The 20,924-nt window shown below is 44.4% G+C and overlaps 1 protein-coding gene across 1 annotated transcript in view; it reads left to right on the top strand.

The window, feature by feature from the left end:
* The window catches only part of THBS4 (thrombospondin 4), a 201,847-nt gene that overhangs the window by 122,141 nt on the left and 58,782 nt on the right, over positions 1 to 20,924 (top strand). The window contains exon 16 of the mRNA XM_069223165.1: positions 6,788 to 6,981. Within this exon, the coding sequence (XP_069079266.1) occupies positions 6,788 to 6,981 (194 nt within the window). The remainder of the gene's footprint in view (positions 1 to 6,787; positions 6,982 to 20,924) is intronic.

Here is a 20,924-nt window from a genome sequence, read left to right as displayed (position 1 = left end):
ATAATAGCAGGGGGGGGGACTCAAATGCCACTTTGATCCTGAAAAGACTCAAAATTGATGTGTTACCAGAAAGTTCTTGAGCCTCAAAGCTTCAAAGGCAGAATCGTCTTGTCAAAATGCAAAACAAATAAATAAACAGTAACAGGAGATTTATTTTTGTGGAAACCACTCAGTAAGGTCATTTGACTGAGATGGCCGAGGTCTGTGTGCAGGAGAGGTAACGTCGTGGTTGTCCTGTTGCCTCTTGTTCTTGGGTTCACTGGCATGGCCATGGGGTCTGTCCAGGAGAGCCACCCCTGTCTCTTTTCCAGTGCCACTATCTGGTTCTTGGGTTTACTGGGATGGCAATGACCTGTGTCCAAGAGAACCATCCTCATAACTGTCTGGTGCCTCCATCTGGTTCTTGGGTGCAGAAATTCTATTATATGACCAGAATGTGTTAATAAGGTGGCTGACATAGCAGGCTGTGTGGCACACTCTTGTGTTTTTTTTCGACATAGTCCCTGATGCCAAGAGCCCAAACTGGCTATCTCAGTGGCTATAGGGAAATTAACATACATATAAGAGACAGGTCCAAACAGGGAACACTGCAATCAATAATACATGGTGCATGGCGCATTAAGCATTCTACATTATCTCTAGCCCTGGTGATCATCTGACTCACAAGAATGAGGATCCTAATTCTCCTGGGAAATTATACCCTCATTGTGAATCCTGAGGCTTCTCAACCCTTTCCTAATGTTAGTAGCACAGAAGAAATTGAATGAGGAAAGCTATTCCCAGCTCACTGTTTAATTTTAATTGCAGTCTCATTTGTAAAGCAGTTCACACCCTTGGCGAGACACGTGCAGTCGCCATGCACTTCTTAATTCGATCCCTCACGGTTTCTCTGTTTTTCTGGACAGCGATGACTGGAGGACATCAGTAATGCACACCGTCTCCATAATCGTGTTGTGCTATTTCTAGGATGTTATGGATGTTATGGTTCTATTTCAGGTCAATACATATTCATAATTATAATGTGGTCAGTATAATTGCCCATACTTGATAGCTTACTCAGAATTTCCCTTTTCCCAAAATTTATGACTGTCACGTCATGGGAAAATGTGTTCTTGTTCTTGTTAGGTGCCAACATTTAGTCCTCCTTCTATGTCTGCAGTGTCACGTTTTTTGGTTCTCAACATCTTGTCACCCAGGGACAGGGGCTAAATGAGATGAAATTGTCAGTTCGTTCACACTATACAGCAGTTCCAAGGGAATAGCAAACATTTTTCTCTGAATCCCAAACATGATTTACTGCAGCTGAGAAACAATGATGCAGGTACTGTTCCAGATGACAAAGAACTGTAATATTTCATGGGTTCCATGTTAGAACTGCATGAAAATCCCATGGGCGTCATTTAGGAGTTACCAGGGTCGCTACTGCGACCCCTGGCTTGCCCCTTGCGACCCCTGGCACTGATTTGGGACCACTGGCTTCAGAGGTGGCAAAATCAGTGTCAAGAACACCGGGGCTGCTTATCCCTATGGGCATCGGTTGGGGCTCCACTCTCCTTGTTTTTGGCAATTTTTTATTACACTTATAGTGAATTATATTACATTACTCACTATTAGTGTAATACACTATACTATGGAGTACAATTAGTTGGAATACGATCTTTCCTGGCAGCTGAGGTTAGTAATGAAATGCTTTTGAATGCATGTTGTGTGCGAGCTTGCGGGTGAGAGTGTGTTTATGTGAGAGACATTGTGTGAATGTCCATAGCTAAGTTTTCAGACTGCCCATGTGTGACATTTCTATGGTTTCAGTGCACTTATGACTGACATTCAACTACGAAATGTGTGGCACTTTCTCGCAAGTAAAACCAAGCAATTAAGCACACAGAAAGACATAAATAAAAGAAATGAGACCCTTTTGAGCAATTAAGTTCTAAAAGAATCTGATTCCTGACCCCGTTCTCATGCTCACGGACATTGCCCAATTTGCACTCAGCTTCAGTGAGCGCTTTCTTGCTGGACTCACCTGTGGCACCACAAGTGAGTGCTCCCTGCAGGGTCAGACTGAGGCAGAGAGCACCTTTGGCCAGTGTTCTTGGGCAGAAGGCCCAGTGAGCTCACTGGCAGTAATCCTGTAGACTGGCTGCAGCTCGCTGTCTCATGGTGCCACTCTGGTGATTAGCATTTGGCATGTGGCCTCTCCACCGCCCATTATTCCATCAGGTGAAAGCAAAGCCCCACAATGGACTTTGTTGTCCCTATCAGCATTATGATACAATACAATCATGCTTCATTTAGACTTCTCTGTATGCTGACAACACATAAGGCTTGCTTGCTATTTAGGGCAGCAAATGGTATTATCCTATAATGCTGGTCTTTAGAATTAAGTTTTATGTTATTTAATGCTGCATGAAAACTATGGACTTATCTCATTGGTGTCCCATAACGTCTCACACTGACTCTCAGGCTGTGCGTGGCAGGTTGGTGCATACTTCTCTAGTGCCACACTAAGGCTTTCTAGTAGCCAGCCAGTGACACAGTAGTGATCCTTATGTCAGCCTTTGGCAGCTTTTCATTGATTGAAATCCCCCTGGTCTGGTCAGAGGCAACTTCACCGGCACCAACAGAAAGTCAGAGCCGCCTTCCACCGATCCCCTTTAACCTTGCAATGACTGCCAACTTGGCACATTCATCCCGTATTTCAGTTATATTAGTCAAAATGCCCTGCACTTGAAAGACACTAATATTAAGATAATAAAATGTGGACAGTCAGACGAAGAGTCATTAACACTGCATACTATAACCAAATTGACAGTAAAAGAACAAGCACATAGAATGGAAAAGACCTCATGGAAACGTCCCAACATTTGAATTGAGAATAGGGGTAGCACATTGCGCCGACAGAGTCGCCCCTGTCAAACCCACCAAACTTAAGAGATCCACCTAGCAAGCCAGTTGGTACACCACAGAACTGAGAACCACGAAAAACAACTGCAAGCGACTAGAAAGGAAATGGCACACCAGCAAGGAGCCCACAGACCGAGCCACCATCAAGACATCCCTCAATAAATACCACCAACTTATGAAAAAAAAAAAAAAGGAGTGCCCTACCCGACTGCATCAAAGCCAGTTCTAACCACAGCAAATAACTCTTCAAGATTGTCAGAGAGTTCTCCCACCCCTCAGCCACTGAAAACACCATCACCCAAGCCTAGGAACCCTGCAACATCCCAGCAGACTTCTTTCACGATAAGATCTCCACCATCTCAAAAACTTCGAACCCTAATGCATTGCCACTGACTTCCTCAGCCTCCTCGCTCCCAAAAAGGCAAACTCCGACCACCTGCTCACCATCTGGGACTGGCTCACCACAGAAAATCCCACAGCCACCATGAACCCTATCCACTTAGGAGCTCCTATGGACCCCTGTCCCCACCACATATTAAACATCGGGAGCAAGATGATCAGCTATGAGCTTGACACCATCTTCAACACAACCATTGCCATGGCCACCTTCCCCGGTGGATAGAAACATGCAGAAGTAAAATCCCTTCTCAAACAAATGTCCGCCAACCCCCAAAAAACAAAGAACTACAGTACCATCTCTCTGCTCCCCTTCCCTGTAAACTCATCAAAAAGGCCATAAACTGCCAACTCACAGAACATCTGGAGACCAGCAATCTTCTGGACACCTCCCAATCCAGATTCTGCACCAAACACAGTACTGAAACAACCCTGATCGGTGCTACCAACAACATCAGACCCGTCCTTGACAGGGCAGAAACAGTGACCCGGATCCTCCTCAACCTGCTAGGGGCATTGAACACTGTATCCCACCGCATCCTTATCAAGAGGCTTCATCACATCAGAATCCAAGGAGATGTCCTCAAATGGATTGCCTCCTTCCTCACTGGAAGAGCCCAAAGAATCTGCCTACCACTTTTCACCTTGGGAACCCAAGAACATAATATGCGTCGTTTCTCAAGGCTCGTCACTCACCTCTACAATATTGAACACCTACATGATCCCCATGGCCAACATCGTCAGATCCCATGAACTAAACATCATAACCTATGCAGATGAGACCCAGCATATCTCTCTCACTATCAAAAGACCCCTCCACCACGATGGCGAATTACCGCAGGTGCTTGACGACTGGATGAAAGACTCCTGCCTAAAACTCAACACAGACAAAATGGAAGTGCTGATCTTAGAGAACAACATCTTCCCATGGGATGACTCCTGGTGGCCCTCTGAACTAGGACCCTCACCTACTCTGAAAGACTAGGCTCACAACCTTGGCATTATCCTAGAGAGCAAGCACACCATGAAAAGCTAGATCAATGCAGTCTCTTCCACCTGCTTCCTCACTCTTGGAATGCTCCGTAAGATCATCAACTATCTCCCCGTCAACATCAGACAAACCATCACTCAAGCCCTCATCAACAAGCTGCTGGACTATAGAAAGGCACTCTATGTAGGAATCACCACACACAGCCTGAAGAGACTGCAGACCAGACATAATTCAGTGGAAGCCTCATCCTCGACCTCCCCAAAAGGACCCACATCACTCCCCCACCTCAACAAACTCCACTGGCTCCCCATTCAGAAGAGATGCCAGTTCAAGATGCTGATCCACACCTACAAAGCCTTTCACAATCAAGGACCAGCATACAACCAACCACCACATGAACCACCAACCCTCCAGAGAACAACCTCCCCCTTCACCTCTGGACCTCATCCTCTCTTCTCGAATTCAGAAAGGGACTTAAGACCTGAAGCAGCAAGGCTTTCAGCGCTTAGATTCCCTCATTGTGAGCAGCCACGCTTTATAAATTCGGTTTGATTGATTGATTGATTGAGTGACATGCCAAATGCTGAATAAAGAACAGGTAGAACACGTGCAGATCTCTGAAGTCTCTGCATTACGAACATATACCACAAAAGTCAACATTTCTGTGGGGTGGCATACATGTCGGTTTCTTTATAAAGAGCACTCACAAAGAAAACATGGACATGTCTTCCCTGCATTAAGGACAGGTACCACACAGGCACTATAGTACTCATTATGGGTTCATATCATTTTGGGCCGCAAGAATGACTCTGCATTAAGGGAAAGTGTCACACAAGGCACTCTCAAAGGGGCATAGTGGAACACAACAGACAGTGTTTTGGGGCCAGTTTGGCACAAAATTGAGTCTGTGCATCTAAAAGAGACGGAGTGCATGCTAGTTTCACAATCTGGTCTCTATACTACAGAGAGAAGGAACAAATGCCAGGCCAGTGCGCCTGAGTGTCACGAGCACACAGGCCTGCACACGTGTCTAGAGGAGGAGAGGGCAGCAAACTAAGAGCCTGATTTAGAACTTGGTGGACGAATTACTCTGTCACAATGGTGACGGATATCCCGTCTGCCAAAATATGAATCCCATACGATATAATGGGATTTATCTTTTGGCGGACAGGAAATCCTCACCGTTGTGATGGAGTAACCCTCCCGCCAGGTTCTAAATCAGGCCCTAGGTTCAAGACTTGTTGACAAACACAATATCTGTGCAAATCTGGGTCCGCTGACCCAACCTGCAATACGACCATGTCTGGGAGGCTGGGAGCCCAGGATCGAGGGGGAGTTATTTGATTCTGCTCTCTCGGGCTCTGGTGCCCTAAAAACATACTTTGATGAATGGCTCGTAACAACTCTTCCACAGAAGCACACAGCGCCACCTTGTCTCGGCAGTGCAGGCCCAAAGCAGGAAAATGGTGCTGGAGTCTGGACAATCACAACAGCAGGCCCGTATCCAAGGGAAGCTGGGTCGAGCTGTATCATCTACTATTGTCAGGTAGTTTATTTGCTAGACCTTGGATCTACGTGGGCCACTGAGCCCAGGCCAGATCAGCTTCTTTTTTTTTAAAAAGAGAGAAGGAGTGCTGAAACAAATTAACAAAGTATGAAGGTGCGATCATCGAAGTGCAACTCCAGGCCCAGGCAGTTGAGCGAAATTGCAGTGGCAAATGGAGGCACAAGTTCAAGCGAGAAGGGAGCAATGATTCCAGCGCCTCATTGAACAAAATGTGACAAAGGAGCTGTAATTAAGCGTGACTAATGCATTTTAGTGCCGTGATGCGACCACCAGCACTAAAAGGCGTTAATCCAAGCCCTGATGCGTGGTGCTTGGCAGGGCTGTATGTGTAAATGTGTGTTTATGTGTAAGTGTGTGAGTGAAAGTAAAGATCACAGGTCGTGTGATGTCACTTCCGCTACCCCTGGCATTTTGGTAAATTAATGTCCATTGTAAATCCAAAGTATTTTAGCTAATATAGTTGTAAACTGTGTGAGAAAAAGAGCATTCGTTCGACAACCTTCCTGGGATGGGACCCTCACCACAAGTCCCTGGGAGAGGAATGTAATCATTCTGCTTCATCAGTGCCATCTGATCTTACCGTTAAAACATTTTCAAGGCCTCCTTCTATTCCCTTTCCAGTTCTGATCAAGGTGTATAGCAATTTTCCAATCTAGAAAATGTGCCTTAGGTTGAAAACAAACCATATAAACTGATACACTGTGCATAGTCTTTCACAGTAAAATCCCACTAATAAACCCAGCCTTCTCAGAATCACGTTATATTATATTTAGGATAGCAAAGTAATCAATGTATAATAAATTGTGAATTGATGTTGGACATATATGGTGATCATGTAGGTCAAGGTCTCTGGTTGCAGGCATGTTCATGTCACTGATGGGCTCAACTTGGTGTGAGGACTGATTGCTTCTTCTCTGTGCACACTACAGCGATGGCGATGGGCACCAAGATAGCACTGACAACTGCCCCAACGTCATCAACAGTGCCCAGCTGGACACGGACAAGGATGGAATGGGCGACGAATGTGATGATGATGATGACAACGATGGGATTCCAGATATCATTCCACCGGGCCCTGACAACTGCAGACTGGTGCCCAACCCAGGACAGGAGGATGACAACAGTAAGCGCCCCACTCTAAGCCTTCATTAATAGACGTGTGCAGTCAGTACATTTTCCTCTGGATCTATATTACCCAACATTTAAAATGAAGGGAACAGGGCTAACTGGCCCCCATACAGATCTTTTTTATTCAGTTATCATTCTGGAGTGACTGGCTTTGGGGCCCACTTCTTGGGTACTTCACTATTCCTCCTGGAATGAGTTTCACTAACTATGTCATTCTACTGAAATGTGTTTATCGTACCATCCAACCGCTGAGAATAGTGCATTTCAGGTAAGTGCCTCATGCTGATCTGTCTGAGGCCGAGTTTGTTGAGAGACCTCCCGCCAGTTTTAGAGTAGTCCACAGGACTGCCCACTGAAATGCTGCAGCAGAGCCCAAGGTAAGATGTCCTAAGCATTGGCGACGCCCAATGAATGAAGGATGGGGTCTTAGAGGACAACTTCATGTCCACTGTGAACCAATGGCGATGGCACTAAACCGAGGTAGGATCCAAGAGAAGTGACTTGGCTGTTGCTGGGAATTTCCTTTTCACTCCGTTATTGGCCAATGGCAATAATGTATCTCGTGCACGTTAACCTGTGAGCCCATGACATAAGAATGACATTAATGCTTCTTAATGCGTGGATGCATTCCTTGTAGGTAGTTATTGCCCTGGGCAGAACTGCGCCACTCTCATATTCGTTTCAGCTATACATAACAATATTAATAACAAGGAGGCACTTAAATAGTGCTTGTCCCAGTCCCATTCACGTTGATGCCTGGGAAGCCAAATTCCCACTATTATTTATTTGTTTCATTCATCTAGTAATAGATTCAAGTCCACTCGGGGTAATGGACTTCGTGGTACCCCCGGAATCCGGATCAGCTTCTGTATTCTTCATTTTAGTCTTTTTGGTCGAAGAATAAGTTCCATGTAGTGCTTAATTGGTCAAATAAATAAAAATGAAAAATACACGCAGGATCCCAAAGTTTTCTCGAGAGCCCACTGCGGGTGCTGCGGGTGGCACGGCTGCTGCTGAGGACCAGGCTGCCCGGTCTTGATTCCACCGCGTGTGATAGAGCGGTCCGTACTAATAATTTACCTGTATTCGGACGCTCTTTAGGCCGATGAATCTTTTGACTAAGTGGAACTCTCCGTACTCCTAATCAGTCAATTTAATCAGATCAATAATCAATAACGAACATAAGCAATACCTTGATCGACATAACACTTAACAATTAATCCAGAATACATTTCGGCGAACCCTGACCTTTCAGTCAGGAATAACCACACCTGTTTATTCAAAGTTAGTGAATTTATTTCCCTATATTAACAAAGCTAGCACAATATAAATGTGTCTCAACACCAAATGATATACGTAAATGAACATTAATAGCTGTCCATAACGGCGGAACAGGTGCAATCTATGCAGCATTTGAATCACAAGGCATTCGATAATGGCAATGCAAATCACTAATACGATAATCTGTAATGAACTAATTGCATACATTTAGTCAGCATAACAAGGTCTCAAATTGCATCGTGCAACAAAAGGAATCCTCGTCTAACCTCAAATTAGCATCGGCATGTGGGACTTCATGCAAAAACAATTTAGCAACATTAATTTAGAAAACTCCTAGCTAGGGATCTTATCAAAATCAGCAGTTGGTTACCTAAAAGAAACACAATGCAATTATACAATTTCCTTTCATATTTACCAATTACGATCAGCATACAAGGAAGTCTTCGTCTCACAGGTACCGTTTCTCGATCAGCATGGGTACCGTTTCGACCGGCATGGGACGGGGCAAAGGGGCAAGGTGGACGGGGCAATTGCCTCACGGCGGCAAGGTAAAACTACTACTTCATGCAAGGGGACAAGTCAAAGGTAAAGTCTCTAGGGTAAGAATCATTTAAAGTCTCTTCCTCTCGATTAGAGAAAGAATCAAAGTCTCTCAAAATGGCGTCGCAGCAAGATGGGCCATAATAGCTGCAATGTCCTGCAAAATGGCGGGATGTCCAGTAATGGCTGCTTTCCTCTCGTGCACCTGGTTTTTATAGACAACAGTTCAAATCCAGTAGGGTCTTCCATTGGAGGGTTCATAGGTTAGCTTCAAATTGTCCAATCAAAAACAACAGTTCTCAAGCTTTTACTTAAGCATACATTATCCTTGGAGATGGGTATGCAAGTTGCAACATTTTATACCAATTAGCTCACTTTCAGAGCCTCCATTGTCCGCACCTGCAGATCGACCTTGGAGTAAAGAGAAAAATGCCAAGCTGGCACGAAACTTTAAGATAAGCATGTGAACGATCTCAGTGGAAAAGTACAGCTTCAAGCAAAAATACACGTTTAATAGCACATTGGAAAAATACGAGCATCTAAACCGTGAGACCAGGCAACTAGGCCGAAGCCTCTACTAAAGTTATGCTAAGCTAAAGCATTTCAAACAAGCAAATCGTAGCATACGTTTATGATTATGTCGGATTAGTGCAATTCTAATACATCACGTTATATAAAGCACGCTTATAAATGTTGGTGAACTACTCTAAGGGCACATTTTGTCCCCGTACAATCTTTATTAGTTCGGTTAAAGTCACACATGATTATTTCACTCTACGTTTATGCGCTAATAAATGTAAAACCTTCATTTTCTGCTTCATCAATCCCTCCTCTGATGACTACTTGTCATCACACCAAATTATGCCCACAAATTTTATTCCATTAAAATTCTGTCAGTTCTCTTTTCCTTTTAATTCCCCTAGTTTTCGCTTTGTATTCTTCTGCCATTCTTTTCATAATTTTCTCTTCCTTCCGTCTTTTAATTCTTTCCATTATCATTATTATTCCCCTTTTTATTCCCCAAATTCCAAATATGCAAATTATAACTATTAAAATTCCCTCTATTATTTTTAGCAATATCCCATTCCAAATTCCCCCAATCCAATTTCCCACTGAAGCAAGTCCTTTTCCAACCTTCTCCCACACTCCTGGTTCTTTCAATTCCTTCAAATCTGCACTCTCTTTTGTTAGATTAGCAAGCATAGTTTTAATCTTCACACTATTGTCGGGAATATACGTACAACAGTGTCGTGCACCAAGCATTTTGCAAACGCCGCCATCCTTTGCTAAAAGAATGTCTAAAGCAAGCCTATTTTGAAGAGTCATAGCTCTTTCCGCTGCAAGTTCAGCATCTATCAGGATTATAGCACCTGAAAACTTTGTCAACATGTTATCCACTATAGTAGACAACTTTCTTATTTTGATGGAATTCAGCACAACTCCCAATGAAGGAATCATGGCTCCAAATATATCTCCTACCACAGCAGCTGCAGTCTCTCTTTTCTGGATACGATGGGATCCAGATGTCTTTGGAATCATCGATAGGTCATCCAGTTGATAAACCTTTGGGAACACTATACCCAAATAACATCTCCCCCACCATCCCTTTGGAAGACGATAATAGGCATTATACCCACAAATGTAATATACACCTGGAATGACAGGGTCAAGTCCGTTCATCATGAATGTCCATTTGGCCTTAAAGATAAACGTATGTTTACACTCACTCGCTCCTACAAAAATGTTGTCATAATAAGATTCACCTCGATATATACAAAATTTCCCTACATGCCAAGCATCTAAAGCTATTCTCCCTTGTGTCTTTATTGCGGCAAAATCATAATTGTCTACTGAAGTTCTCTTATGTAGCTCCTTTTCTAACTTCGCATTCATTTGTGCCCTTCTATCATCTGTGCGATCTAAAAAGCTTATTTCTACTGCAGAGAGCGAGCAGGTAAGGTTTTCCCTATGAGCGTGAGCCGTTTCAAAAGGTTGCATTGGCTCGAAGAATTCCCTCATTATTTTAGCATCCCAATCTTTAGCAATCTGGCTTAGCTGCGCTATTATAGGAACATATGCAAAGGCAACATCATAATTTGAGTAAAAATACTGTATGTTAGTTTGACCATAAAATCTAGACATTACTATACTACATGTAATCCCGTATGTAAGAGGCATGTGGTGATAAGTCACCCCTTCCTTTACTGATGTTGGTATCTGTGTACACACATAACAATCTTTCGCATCCATAGTCTCAACATATTCTGTTAGCAAGCGATAGAAAACGTTATATGAAAGCTCTTTCTTATCATGCAAGTGTCTCTAATCTAATTCTAATCTTTTCAATGCGGTTAGTTCAGTGACAGTAACAGGAGCAAAAGTAGAAGCGTCAATTTTCTCATTCTCGCCCTTTCCATGCATTGCAAGCACTATTGCCATTATTATTAGTACACATGCAATTATCAAGCCTATACACACATATTTACAATATTTCTTTCTACTGTTTTGCGTCATGATCTGTATAGAATCAGAGAGCTAGAAGCACTTATAAGAAAACTATTTAGCAATTCAGTTACAAAGCTGAACGAGCGCAATGTTCACACCGTCTCCTCCAAAAGGCCAGTCACTTATCGGTTAGCAGCATTTGTCTCAATTCGGCAATAACTCAGTCTTTATCGGTTTAGCAAATGTCTCATTCGGTTTAGTAATATCTCAGCTGGTTTTATCACTCTAGATTGTAGCAGGCAATGTCATTTATCACCCTTTCAATCAACACTGTCCATAAAACTTTTCTTTTCTATTGGTATCTCTTCTTCTTCGTTCTCGATGCTTAGAGATACAAACTCGTCAGTCCAATCGTCATTGACTGCATACGCCCATTCTGGACCGGAATATCTTCTGTTTGGTATCCTTTTCCTTTTCAATTTTGCTTCTCTTTTCGATTCTGCTTCGCTGGTACTTTCCACTTTTGTCAAGTCTTTTTCTTCACTCGGGGATGGTACCACGACAGATACTTCCTTTCTTTTCTCTTTCACTTTTGGCCTTTCTCCGTCGTTCAAACCTTCTTCAGTCTTTTGTTTTATTGGTGATATGCTTAGTCTCCTCTTTGCACCATGTCCATTTGATGGACCTGCGATCTTTTCTGTGGAAGCTTGAACTGTTTCGTTCTGTTCTGCCTTGTCCCCTCCTTTTGGGGAATCAATCACGTTCTCTTTTTCTTTTTCTGTATCGTCTGCTTCTGGGAAAGCCCTCCTCTGATCAGGCCCTCCTGCCTTTTCACCCTTTTCGAGCCCTTCGTCACCGTTACTTTCTTCAGGCTCTTTATCACTTTCAGCTGCTTCAGGTTCTTTGTCACCTTCAGCTGCTTCAGGCTCTTTGCTACCCTCAGCTGCTTCAGGTTCTTTGTCACCTTCAGCTGCTTCGTCGCTGTCTGAACTTTCTCCTTGGTCTTCCCCAAGTGAGTTAGTCTCTTCGTCCTCCAATAATATCCCTCTCTCTCCTGCTTCTGCCTGTTCGCTTTCAGTTCGGTTTTGTTCTGTCTCAGCACTCAGCACTGTTTTATCAGGCACTGGCAGTTTTAGCGCTTCAACTTCCTCATCTGTGGGACACAACACCTTCTTTGTGTGACTGGCATGAATCCAGTTGGGAACCCCCGCACACTTCACAGCGGTAGTTGTTGTCAGGATCACTTGGAAAGGGCCTTTCCAACGGGATTCCAGACACGACTTTCTCACGTGCTTCTTTACCACGACCCAGTCACCTGCTTTCAGTGCGTGTCCTGGACCTTGGATCGGTGGCAAGGTGGTTGCTTCCACCTGGTGAGAGAAAGAGCGAACCACGTCAGCCAGACCCTTGCAGTAGTCTAACACCATATCATCTGTAATATTCAAAAGCGCATTTGCAGGAACTGCAGGAAGTCTCATAGCCCTGCCCATGAGAATTTCGTGCGGAGACAATCCAGTCTTCCTATCGGGGGTGTTTCTCATTGACATTAACACTAAGGGCAATGCGTCAGGCCATTTCAAATTTGTCGATGCACATATTTTCGCCATTCTTGATTTCAGTGTACCATTCATCTGCTCCACCAGTCCTGACGCTTCAGGGCGATAGCTACAATGCAGTTTTTGCTCAATGTTCAGCGCTTTCAGAGTAACTTTATCACCTCGTTATTGAAGTGACTTCCCCTGTCTGATTCTAAAGAGATCGGGAATCCGAAACGTGGTATTAACTCCCTCAACAATAGCTTTGCAACTGTAAGGCTGTCATTTCTACGTGTGGGGTATGCCTCAATCCAGTGACAAAAAATGCACACAATCACCAACACATACTTCAGACCTCCATGCACAGGCATCTCAATGAAGTCTATCTGCATTCGACTAAACGGGCCACTGGCTCTGCCAATGTGGCTCGCGTTCACAACTGTTCCCTTTCCTGGGTTCATCTGCTGGCAAGTGACACATCGATGGCAAACTGCTTCTGCAGCTTGACGAAATCTGGGGTTAAACCAATCAGTTTTGAACAATCTTATCATGGCATCTCTCCCTAGGTGAGCTTGCCCATGATAGAACCGCGCAAGCTGCGATAAGAGACTATTTGGCAAAAAATGTTTCCCTCATTTGAAACCCATAACTCATCTGGTCTCTTTATACATTGTGATTTAATCCAGGACTCTCTTTCATCCTCCCTGACGTTATTCTGTAATGCTTTGAGTTCATCTATTGTATCTACGACCTTTAAGGCAAATGCTTCAGCTGGTTCGAGTTCTGGCTCACTTATCGAATTCCATTCATCCCTGAGTAATATACAGTTCAAGGCACAAAATCTTGCGACTTGATCCGCATATGCATTTCCCAGAGAAACATAGTCCTGTCCTTTTGTATGAGCACTGCACTTTACCACTGCAACTTCAGCTGGCATTTGAATGGCGTGTAACAATTCCCTTATTCTCTCCCCGTTTTTCACTGGGGATCCTGAAGAAGTCAGGAAACCTCTCTGTGACCATAGTTGTCCAAAGTCGTGCACAATCCCAAACCCGTACTGACTATCAGTGTAAATGGTGACTTTCATCAATGTAGACAGTTGACATGCTCTTGTAAGGGCTACAAGTTCTGCTACTTGCGCAGAATAGACTCCTTGAAGCCACCCCGCTTCCAAGACACCTGTTACAGTACATACAGCATATCCTGCTTTCAAAATTCCCATTCCATCTCTTAGACATGAACCATCAACAAAAACAATTTGGTCATTTTCATCAAGTTTAGTATCCTTAATGTCAGGTCGAGGTTTTGTGCAAAATTCAGTCACCTGAAGGCAGTCATGCTCGACGTCTTCAGCGTCCTCAATTTCAGCATTTTCACCAGGAAGCAAGGTTGCTGGATTCAACGTAGTGCACCTTTTCAGCTGCACGTTCGGTGAGCCCAGAATTATCGTTTCATACCTTGTGAGTCAAAAGTATCTCAACTGAGTGAGGGACCATGACTGTTACTGGGTGTCCCATCACTATTCCTTCACTCTGAGTGAGGCTGATACCAACTGCTGCTACGGCGCGCAAACACCCTGGGAGTGCTGCTGCGACCAGATCCAAAGTAGCTGAAAAATACGCTACTGGTCTGTTTATGCCACCATGGGCTTGAGTCAAGACAGACAAAGAACATGCATCACGTTCATGACAAAACAATGTGAAAGGCTTTGTGTAGTCAGGCATACCTAAAGCTGGAGCCCTGCACATGCATTCTTTCAATTCAACAAAAGCATCCATCTCATCTCCTTTCAGCTCAATTTGATCCAAGGCATCCTTCTGGGTCAGCTTCAGTAAAGGCTTTGCTAGAGTTGAGAAGTTGGGAATCCACTGGCGACAATAGCCCACCATTCCCAAAAACTTCCTCACCTCCCTCCTTGTCTTTGGTGGACTCATTTGAAGTACACTCGTTATTCTTTCCTTCATTATTCTCCTTGACCCTTTCTCTATCTGGTGACCCAAGTATTTCATTTTCTTCTGACAGAACTGCAATTTGGAAGGAGACACTTTGTGTCCATTCCTTCCCAAATGGTTCAACAGAGCAATGGTATCGGCTGTGCAGCCACTTTCTGTCTTCGATGCAACCAGTAAGTCATCAATGTACTGTACTAGAGTTGACTCGAATGGCAATTCTAATGCTTCCAAATCTTTCTTTAGAATCTGATTGAAGATTGACGGTGACTCAGAGAACCCTTGAGGAATTCGACACCAACTGTACACTCTATCTAGGAATTTGAAACAAAAGAGGAATTGGCTGTCCTCATGAAGAGGCACAGAAAAGAATGCTTGTGACAAGTCGATGACTGAGAACCACTCGGCATCGCAAGGGACTTGAAACATTATCACAGCTGGATTTGGTACGACAGGGCAACACTTGACTGTGATGTCATTTATTTTCCTCAAGTCCTGCACAAGTCGGACCTTTCCACTTGGCTTTATTAGTCCCATTATTGGTGAATTACATGGACTGCTTAACACTTCTTTCAGTACCCCCTGTTTTACAAATTCGTCAATAAGTTGGGCAACTTTCATGAGGGTGTCTTGTGCCATGTGGTATTGTGGGGTCTGGGGAAAGATCGCATTGGGCTTTACAGTCACTTTCACTGGTTCCACTCCTTTCATCAATCCCACCTCTTTCCCTGTCATATCCCACACTTCCTTTCCGACTGTTTCCCGTAATTCGGCTGGAATATCTTCTTCAGTTATCATTGGGAAAAGACAAATCAGAGGATACTCTTCATCGACAGTTTCCATCTCATCCCCCTCTACACTGTCCTCTTCTTCCCCATCACTGCTCGTCTGGATTGTTATTCCTTCGTTCGAACACATGATCGAACAACCCAATTTGCACAATAGGTCTCTTCCTAACAGTGCTATCGGGCTTGAGTCACATACCACAAACTGATGCACCCCTTGATAGTTACCGATGCTAACTGGTACCGGATCTGTTATTGGGTTCGTCAGGTTCCTGTTTGCTACTCCCACCACTTGAACTGTCCTCCCTGAGAGTGGCAAATTTGGTACTTCACTGCTCTTAACAGTTGAACGTGTGGCTCCTGTGTCAACCAAGAATGAAACACGATGACCCATTACTCTTCCCTCTACGTACGGACCCTTTTGATCAACTTCCAAGGATGCTGCAAGCACACAATCTCCTTCTTCTTCTGAGCTTTCACTCTCCCATACATTGTTTATTCCACTCTCACTGTGTAGTGGGAACTGTTGTACGGTGCCATTTGTACTCATTACCTGACCCGAGACCTGTGGAGGAACCATCACTTGCTGCTGACTCATTGGTGCCAAAGGTATTTGCATTTGCTGATTAGGTACCATGGGTAACTGCTGTTGCATTGGCTGCATTTGCGTCATCTGCATACGAGGCATCTGCATCTGCTGCGGCTGCATAGGTTGTAATCCCTGCAACTGATTTATGGTCTGAAAATTTGGGTTTGGACCTCTCATTTTCGGTCCCCTCATTGTCTGAAATGCATTGACATCATTGTTTTGCTGACCAACACCTGCACCTGCACCTTCCTGCACCACCATCGGGCACTCGCGTTTCCAATGACCGACAATTCCGCACACGTGACACGGCATCAGCTTCTTCATTGCCTGCACACCAGTCACAACAGTATTCAAATCCGGACCATTATTCGCAAAACCTCCTCTGCCTCTGCCTCTGGCCTGTGGCTGAAACCCCATGTTTCCCTGCAACTGCGGCTGCGATTGCGGTGCCTGTTGTTGGAACCCTTGCATCCCTTGCAAACCTTGCAGACCTGTCTAAGCTGCTTTAAGTTGAATCATCATCACCTTCTCTTTCAACCTTTTCTGTTTCACTTCAATTTCGTCGCTACAGTATTTCGCATAATTCAACACCTCATCAATCGGTTTCGATTGCCAACAAATCAAATGCGACTTTATCATCTGACTTATCTCTGGTCTCAGCCCTTCCACAAATCTGAACACAAAATGAAGCATGTCCTTCGCCTCTATTGTTTCCGTGCCACTGTAGTTCTTGAACGCCTTCAACAACCTCTCATAGTAACTATGAATCGATTCTTTAACCTCTTGGGCAGTTCGATCGATCTTCTGCCAATCTACATTTTTCGCGGCAACCTTCGTCTTCAGGTGCTCAATCACCTTATAGTACAGGCTCATCACCATAGGTGATGGTGCACCCGTCTCCCTGTCTCTCTCTGGTTCACTCATTGGCCAACCTACAGCTCTTTTGCAATCCTCCCACAAATCTGCCGGAACCACAATCTCAAAGAGAGTGTTCAGATCTTCCCAAAGACATTTTGCAAGCTTCACAAACCTATCAGTCTGCTGATACCATTCAATCGGTTTCTCTCTCAGTTTGGGAAAATCATCCGTAAAAGACTGAATGTCACTTCTGTGCCATGGTACATGTATTAATTTTCCCCCTGCTGTCTCCCTCATTGGTAACATGGTTACTGCCTCGCTGCTCTGTGGTCTTTTCTCATTGTGCTCTGTAGCACTGTCCCTCCTCTTTTCCTTTCTCTTTACCCACCTGCTTTCCCACTTGTCTAAGCACCTCCACACTTGTGCACTCTGTAGCAGTTCTCTAAGGTGCGCCTTCATGCCTGCTGACCTCATGTGTTCAAAGTCTGTGGTCCCAAAATCCAACCTGTAGCTCCTGCTCAAGTGTTTTGTCTTGTCTATGTCAACCCCGTTTTTGTCAGCTATTTCTTGCAAGCTTTTATGTACCTTGTTCACTTCTTTCGTAATCCTTGGACATAGGTATCTCAGCTCTTCTTCCGAGTAGGACTCTAACCTATTCACACCCATAGTCCCTTCCACCAATTCTTGTGCTTCCATGTTCAACCTCATCCTATTCATATAATCTTCTCCCTTCCCACTGTCTGAGCCTTGTGTGGAATTCAAACTGTTGAACCACTGTGTCAGCTGTTGCGCATTCAACCCCATCAGTGTAGCGTTCACATCGACTGCCATTGATGGTTGCGGCAACTTTTCAGTGTTCGATGTTAGAGGTATTATCAGTGGGGGACTCGACCTCACCAGTGTCGACTGAGCACATATGGGACTAAACTCCATCAAGGATCCGGATCCATTTGGCTGAGCCGCTATAGGAGTTATCCCTGGAGTGTTTTCTATGCACCTCCTTTCAGTCCCATTCTGCAGCATTGATCCCTGACCGCTCATACCTATATTAGGCTGACTGTACAGAGGTACCGGTGGACCTACAGTAATGGGTAGCGATATCGCATCTGGGTTTTGTCCATTTCCCATGTTCTGAGGCGTGTTCATTCCCACACCATGGGTCATCATTGCCGGCATGCCCATCTGACTCCCCGTCATCTGAGCATGTGCGTTTCCCCCCTGCATCTGCTTTTGAGGCATCAAAAACTGAGTTGATTCAGCTTGTGTCAATGTCTGGTTGTGACCATTCTGTACTCCTCTTACGGTTGGATCTAGAATCATTCCTGCACTGTTGTCACTGCTGTAATAGCTTGGGACCTGCGGCTGATAATTTTCTGCGGGTTTCAACATGGGTACATCTGGATATATTCTCCTAACCTGCGGTATCTGCGGGGTGAACAGTAGACTCGGGTCCTTAGATCCCGATGATGCTCCTGAACTCTGACTTTCACTGTTCTGTACCGGTGCCGGAGGGGCAGAACTGGTACTTGGACCTTGTCCACTCTCTGCATAAGGTGGTGGACGGTCGTTCAGCAATTGCATTATCAACTCCTCATCCTCTAACTCCTCTTCTCTTCTCAACTTTTCCTCGTCCTCTCTATCCTTGGAACACCTCCTGTTTGTCTTACAGGTAGCTTTCTTACCTGTCTCCTCTTCTTCCTTAGTAATTGCGGGGAACAATTTTATCCCCTGCAATACATCTGACCTCCACACCTTCTGTGCATTATCCCACCTAGCGTCCGCTAGTGTCTTTTCTACCTTTCTTATCCTGGTCTCGAACTTATTTTGCTGCTGCTGTCTAGCCATTAGTTCCCAAATTGCTAGAGCCTCAAACTGGGCTGGCCTTGGAGGCACCTTCATGTCGTACATCGTGAACCTCAAATTCTCCAGAATCCTTATATTGAATGTCCCATGGATCGGGAATGCTACGCTCCCATGTTTCTCTGTCAGTTTGTGCCATCGCTTTAACCAAAGGCACGGAGCTACCCCCTTTTCCTCCATTACAATGTAAGCTGGTGTGCCTTCGGGCGGCGTCTCCTCTCCTACGCTCGCTTTAATGTAAGACTCCCCCTTCATCGCACTCCTGAATGCTTTAAAAAATTTCATTTTCTCGTCTTCTATTTCACAAAGTTTGTAATCAATAGGTGACTTTAATTCCCGGAATACTCTTCGCTTGCCTTTCCCCTTCCAATCGAGCCCCACGGACTGTGTCCAATCCGTGCGCGACCCTTCTCTGCAACCAACCTATCCCAGCGCGGCTCCTAGTGACGTCACACTCACACACACTGCGGCTGACAAAGCCTCGCGGCTAGTCCTCCTTCACTCAGCTCCTTTCGTAACAACTTCTTGCATGTATCGCGAGCTACCAAAAATATAAAACAGATCTGTCGGTTTACTACAGGAAGGGTAACACAATCGCTTCAGGACCTTAGGGATTTTTCACTAGCCTCGGCAGTTATTCCATCTTTCTCGGTCCCCACTTTCGCAAGCAAATCTGACCCGCAGACCTACTCTCAACTTGTCAATGATCTATTCTAGTGCACTTAGAATCTTGTCAAAGCCCGAAGTCGAAGTTTCTTTCACTCCCTAACACACGTACCGACTCGTTGACCACGCCCGATCAACCTACTAAACCGCCCAGACCACAACATAAAACAACATACTCCGGAGTCTCTTGACCTCTCAGGGCCCGTCTCAACAACAACAACCACGTGGACCTTTTTATGCACAAAGCACCACACGCACATGAAGTTCGACGACTTCCCTACTCTCACACTCGGAGTCGCACCTCCGCTATTTCTATGAAGTTCGACGACTTCTCTACTTCTACACTCGGAGTCGCACCTCCGCTATCCTCTAAAAAAATAAAAAAAAATAAAAAAAATACTCGCAACCTTTTCACACACCCTGCGGCAATAAGCTGTGCAAGCGCAAAACCCTAACTTCACTCAAACCATCACTAGTACCGCCAACGCTGATCTCACACCTCCATTCTCTTCATTCGCAAGCTCCGAGATCCCGGGAAAGTCGCGGTGGACCTAGCCCATCATCATTCTGTCAATCTGTTTTACCCAAGAAAAATCTAATTCAACTTCTCGAGTGGGATCTCAAAATGCGTACCCGTTAATTCAACACCATGTACTCTAGGAGTACAGGGTCCCAAAAGACGAAACCGTCCTCTGCTACCATCTACTGATAGAGCGGTCCGTACTAATAATTTACCTGTATTCGGACGCTCTTTAGGCCGATGAATCTTTTGACTAAGTGGAACTCTCCGTACTACTAATCAGTCAATTTAATCAGATCAATAATCAATAACGAACATAAGCAATACCTTGATCGACATAACACTTAACAATTAATCCAGAATACATTTCGGCGAACCCTGACCTTTCAGTGAGGAATAACCACACCTGTTTATTCAAAGTTAGTGAATTTATTTCCCTATATTAACAAAGCTAGCACAATATAAATGTGTCTCAACACCAAATGATATACGTAAATGAACATTAATAGCTGTCCATAACGGCGGAATAGGTGCAATCTATGCAGCATTTGAATCACAAGGCATTCGATAATGGCAATGCAAATCACTAATACGATAATCTGTAATGAACTAATTGCATACATTTAGTCAGCATAACAAGGTCTCAAATTGCATCGTGCAACAAAAGGAATCCTCGTCTAACCTCAAATTAGCATCGGCATGTGGGACTTCATGCAAAAACAATTTAGCAACATTAATTTAGAAAACTCCTAGCTAGGGATCTTATCAAAATCAGCAGTTGGTTACCTAAAAGAAACACAATGCAATTATACAATTTCCTTTCATATTTACCAATTACGATCAGCATACAAGGAAGTCTTCGTCTCACAGGTACCGTTTCTCGATCAGCATGGGTACCGTTTCGACCGGC

Source organism: Pleurodeles waltl, chromosome 1_1 (genome assembly GCF_031143425.1).
Source record: "Pleurodeles waltl isolate 20211129_DDA chromosome 1_1, aPleWal1.hap1.20221129, whole genome shotgun sequence".
Classification (NCBI taxonomy): Eukaryota; Metazoa; Chordata; class Amphibia; order Caudata; family Salamandridae; genus Pleurodeles; species Pleurodeles waltl.
Note: the sequence above shows the minus strand (reverse complement) of the source record. Positions and strands in the feature narration are given on the sequence as shown.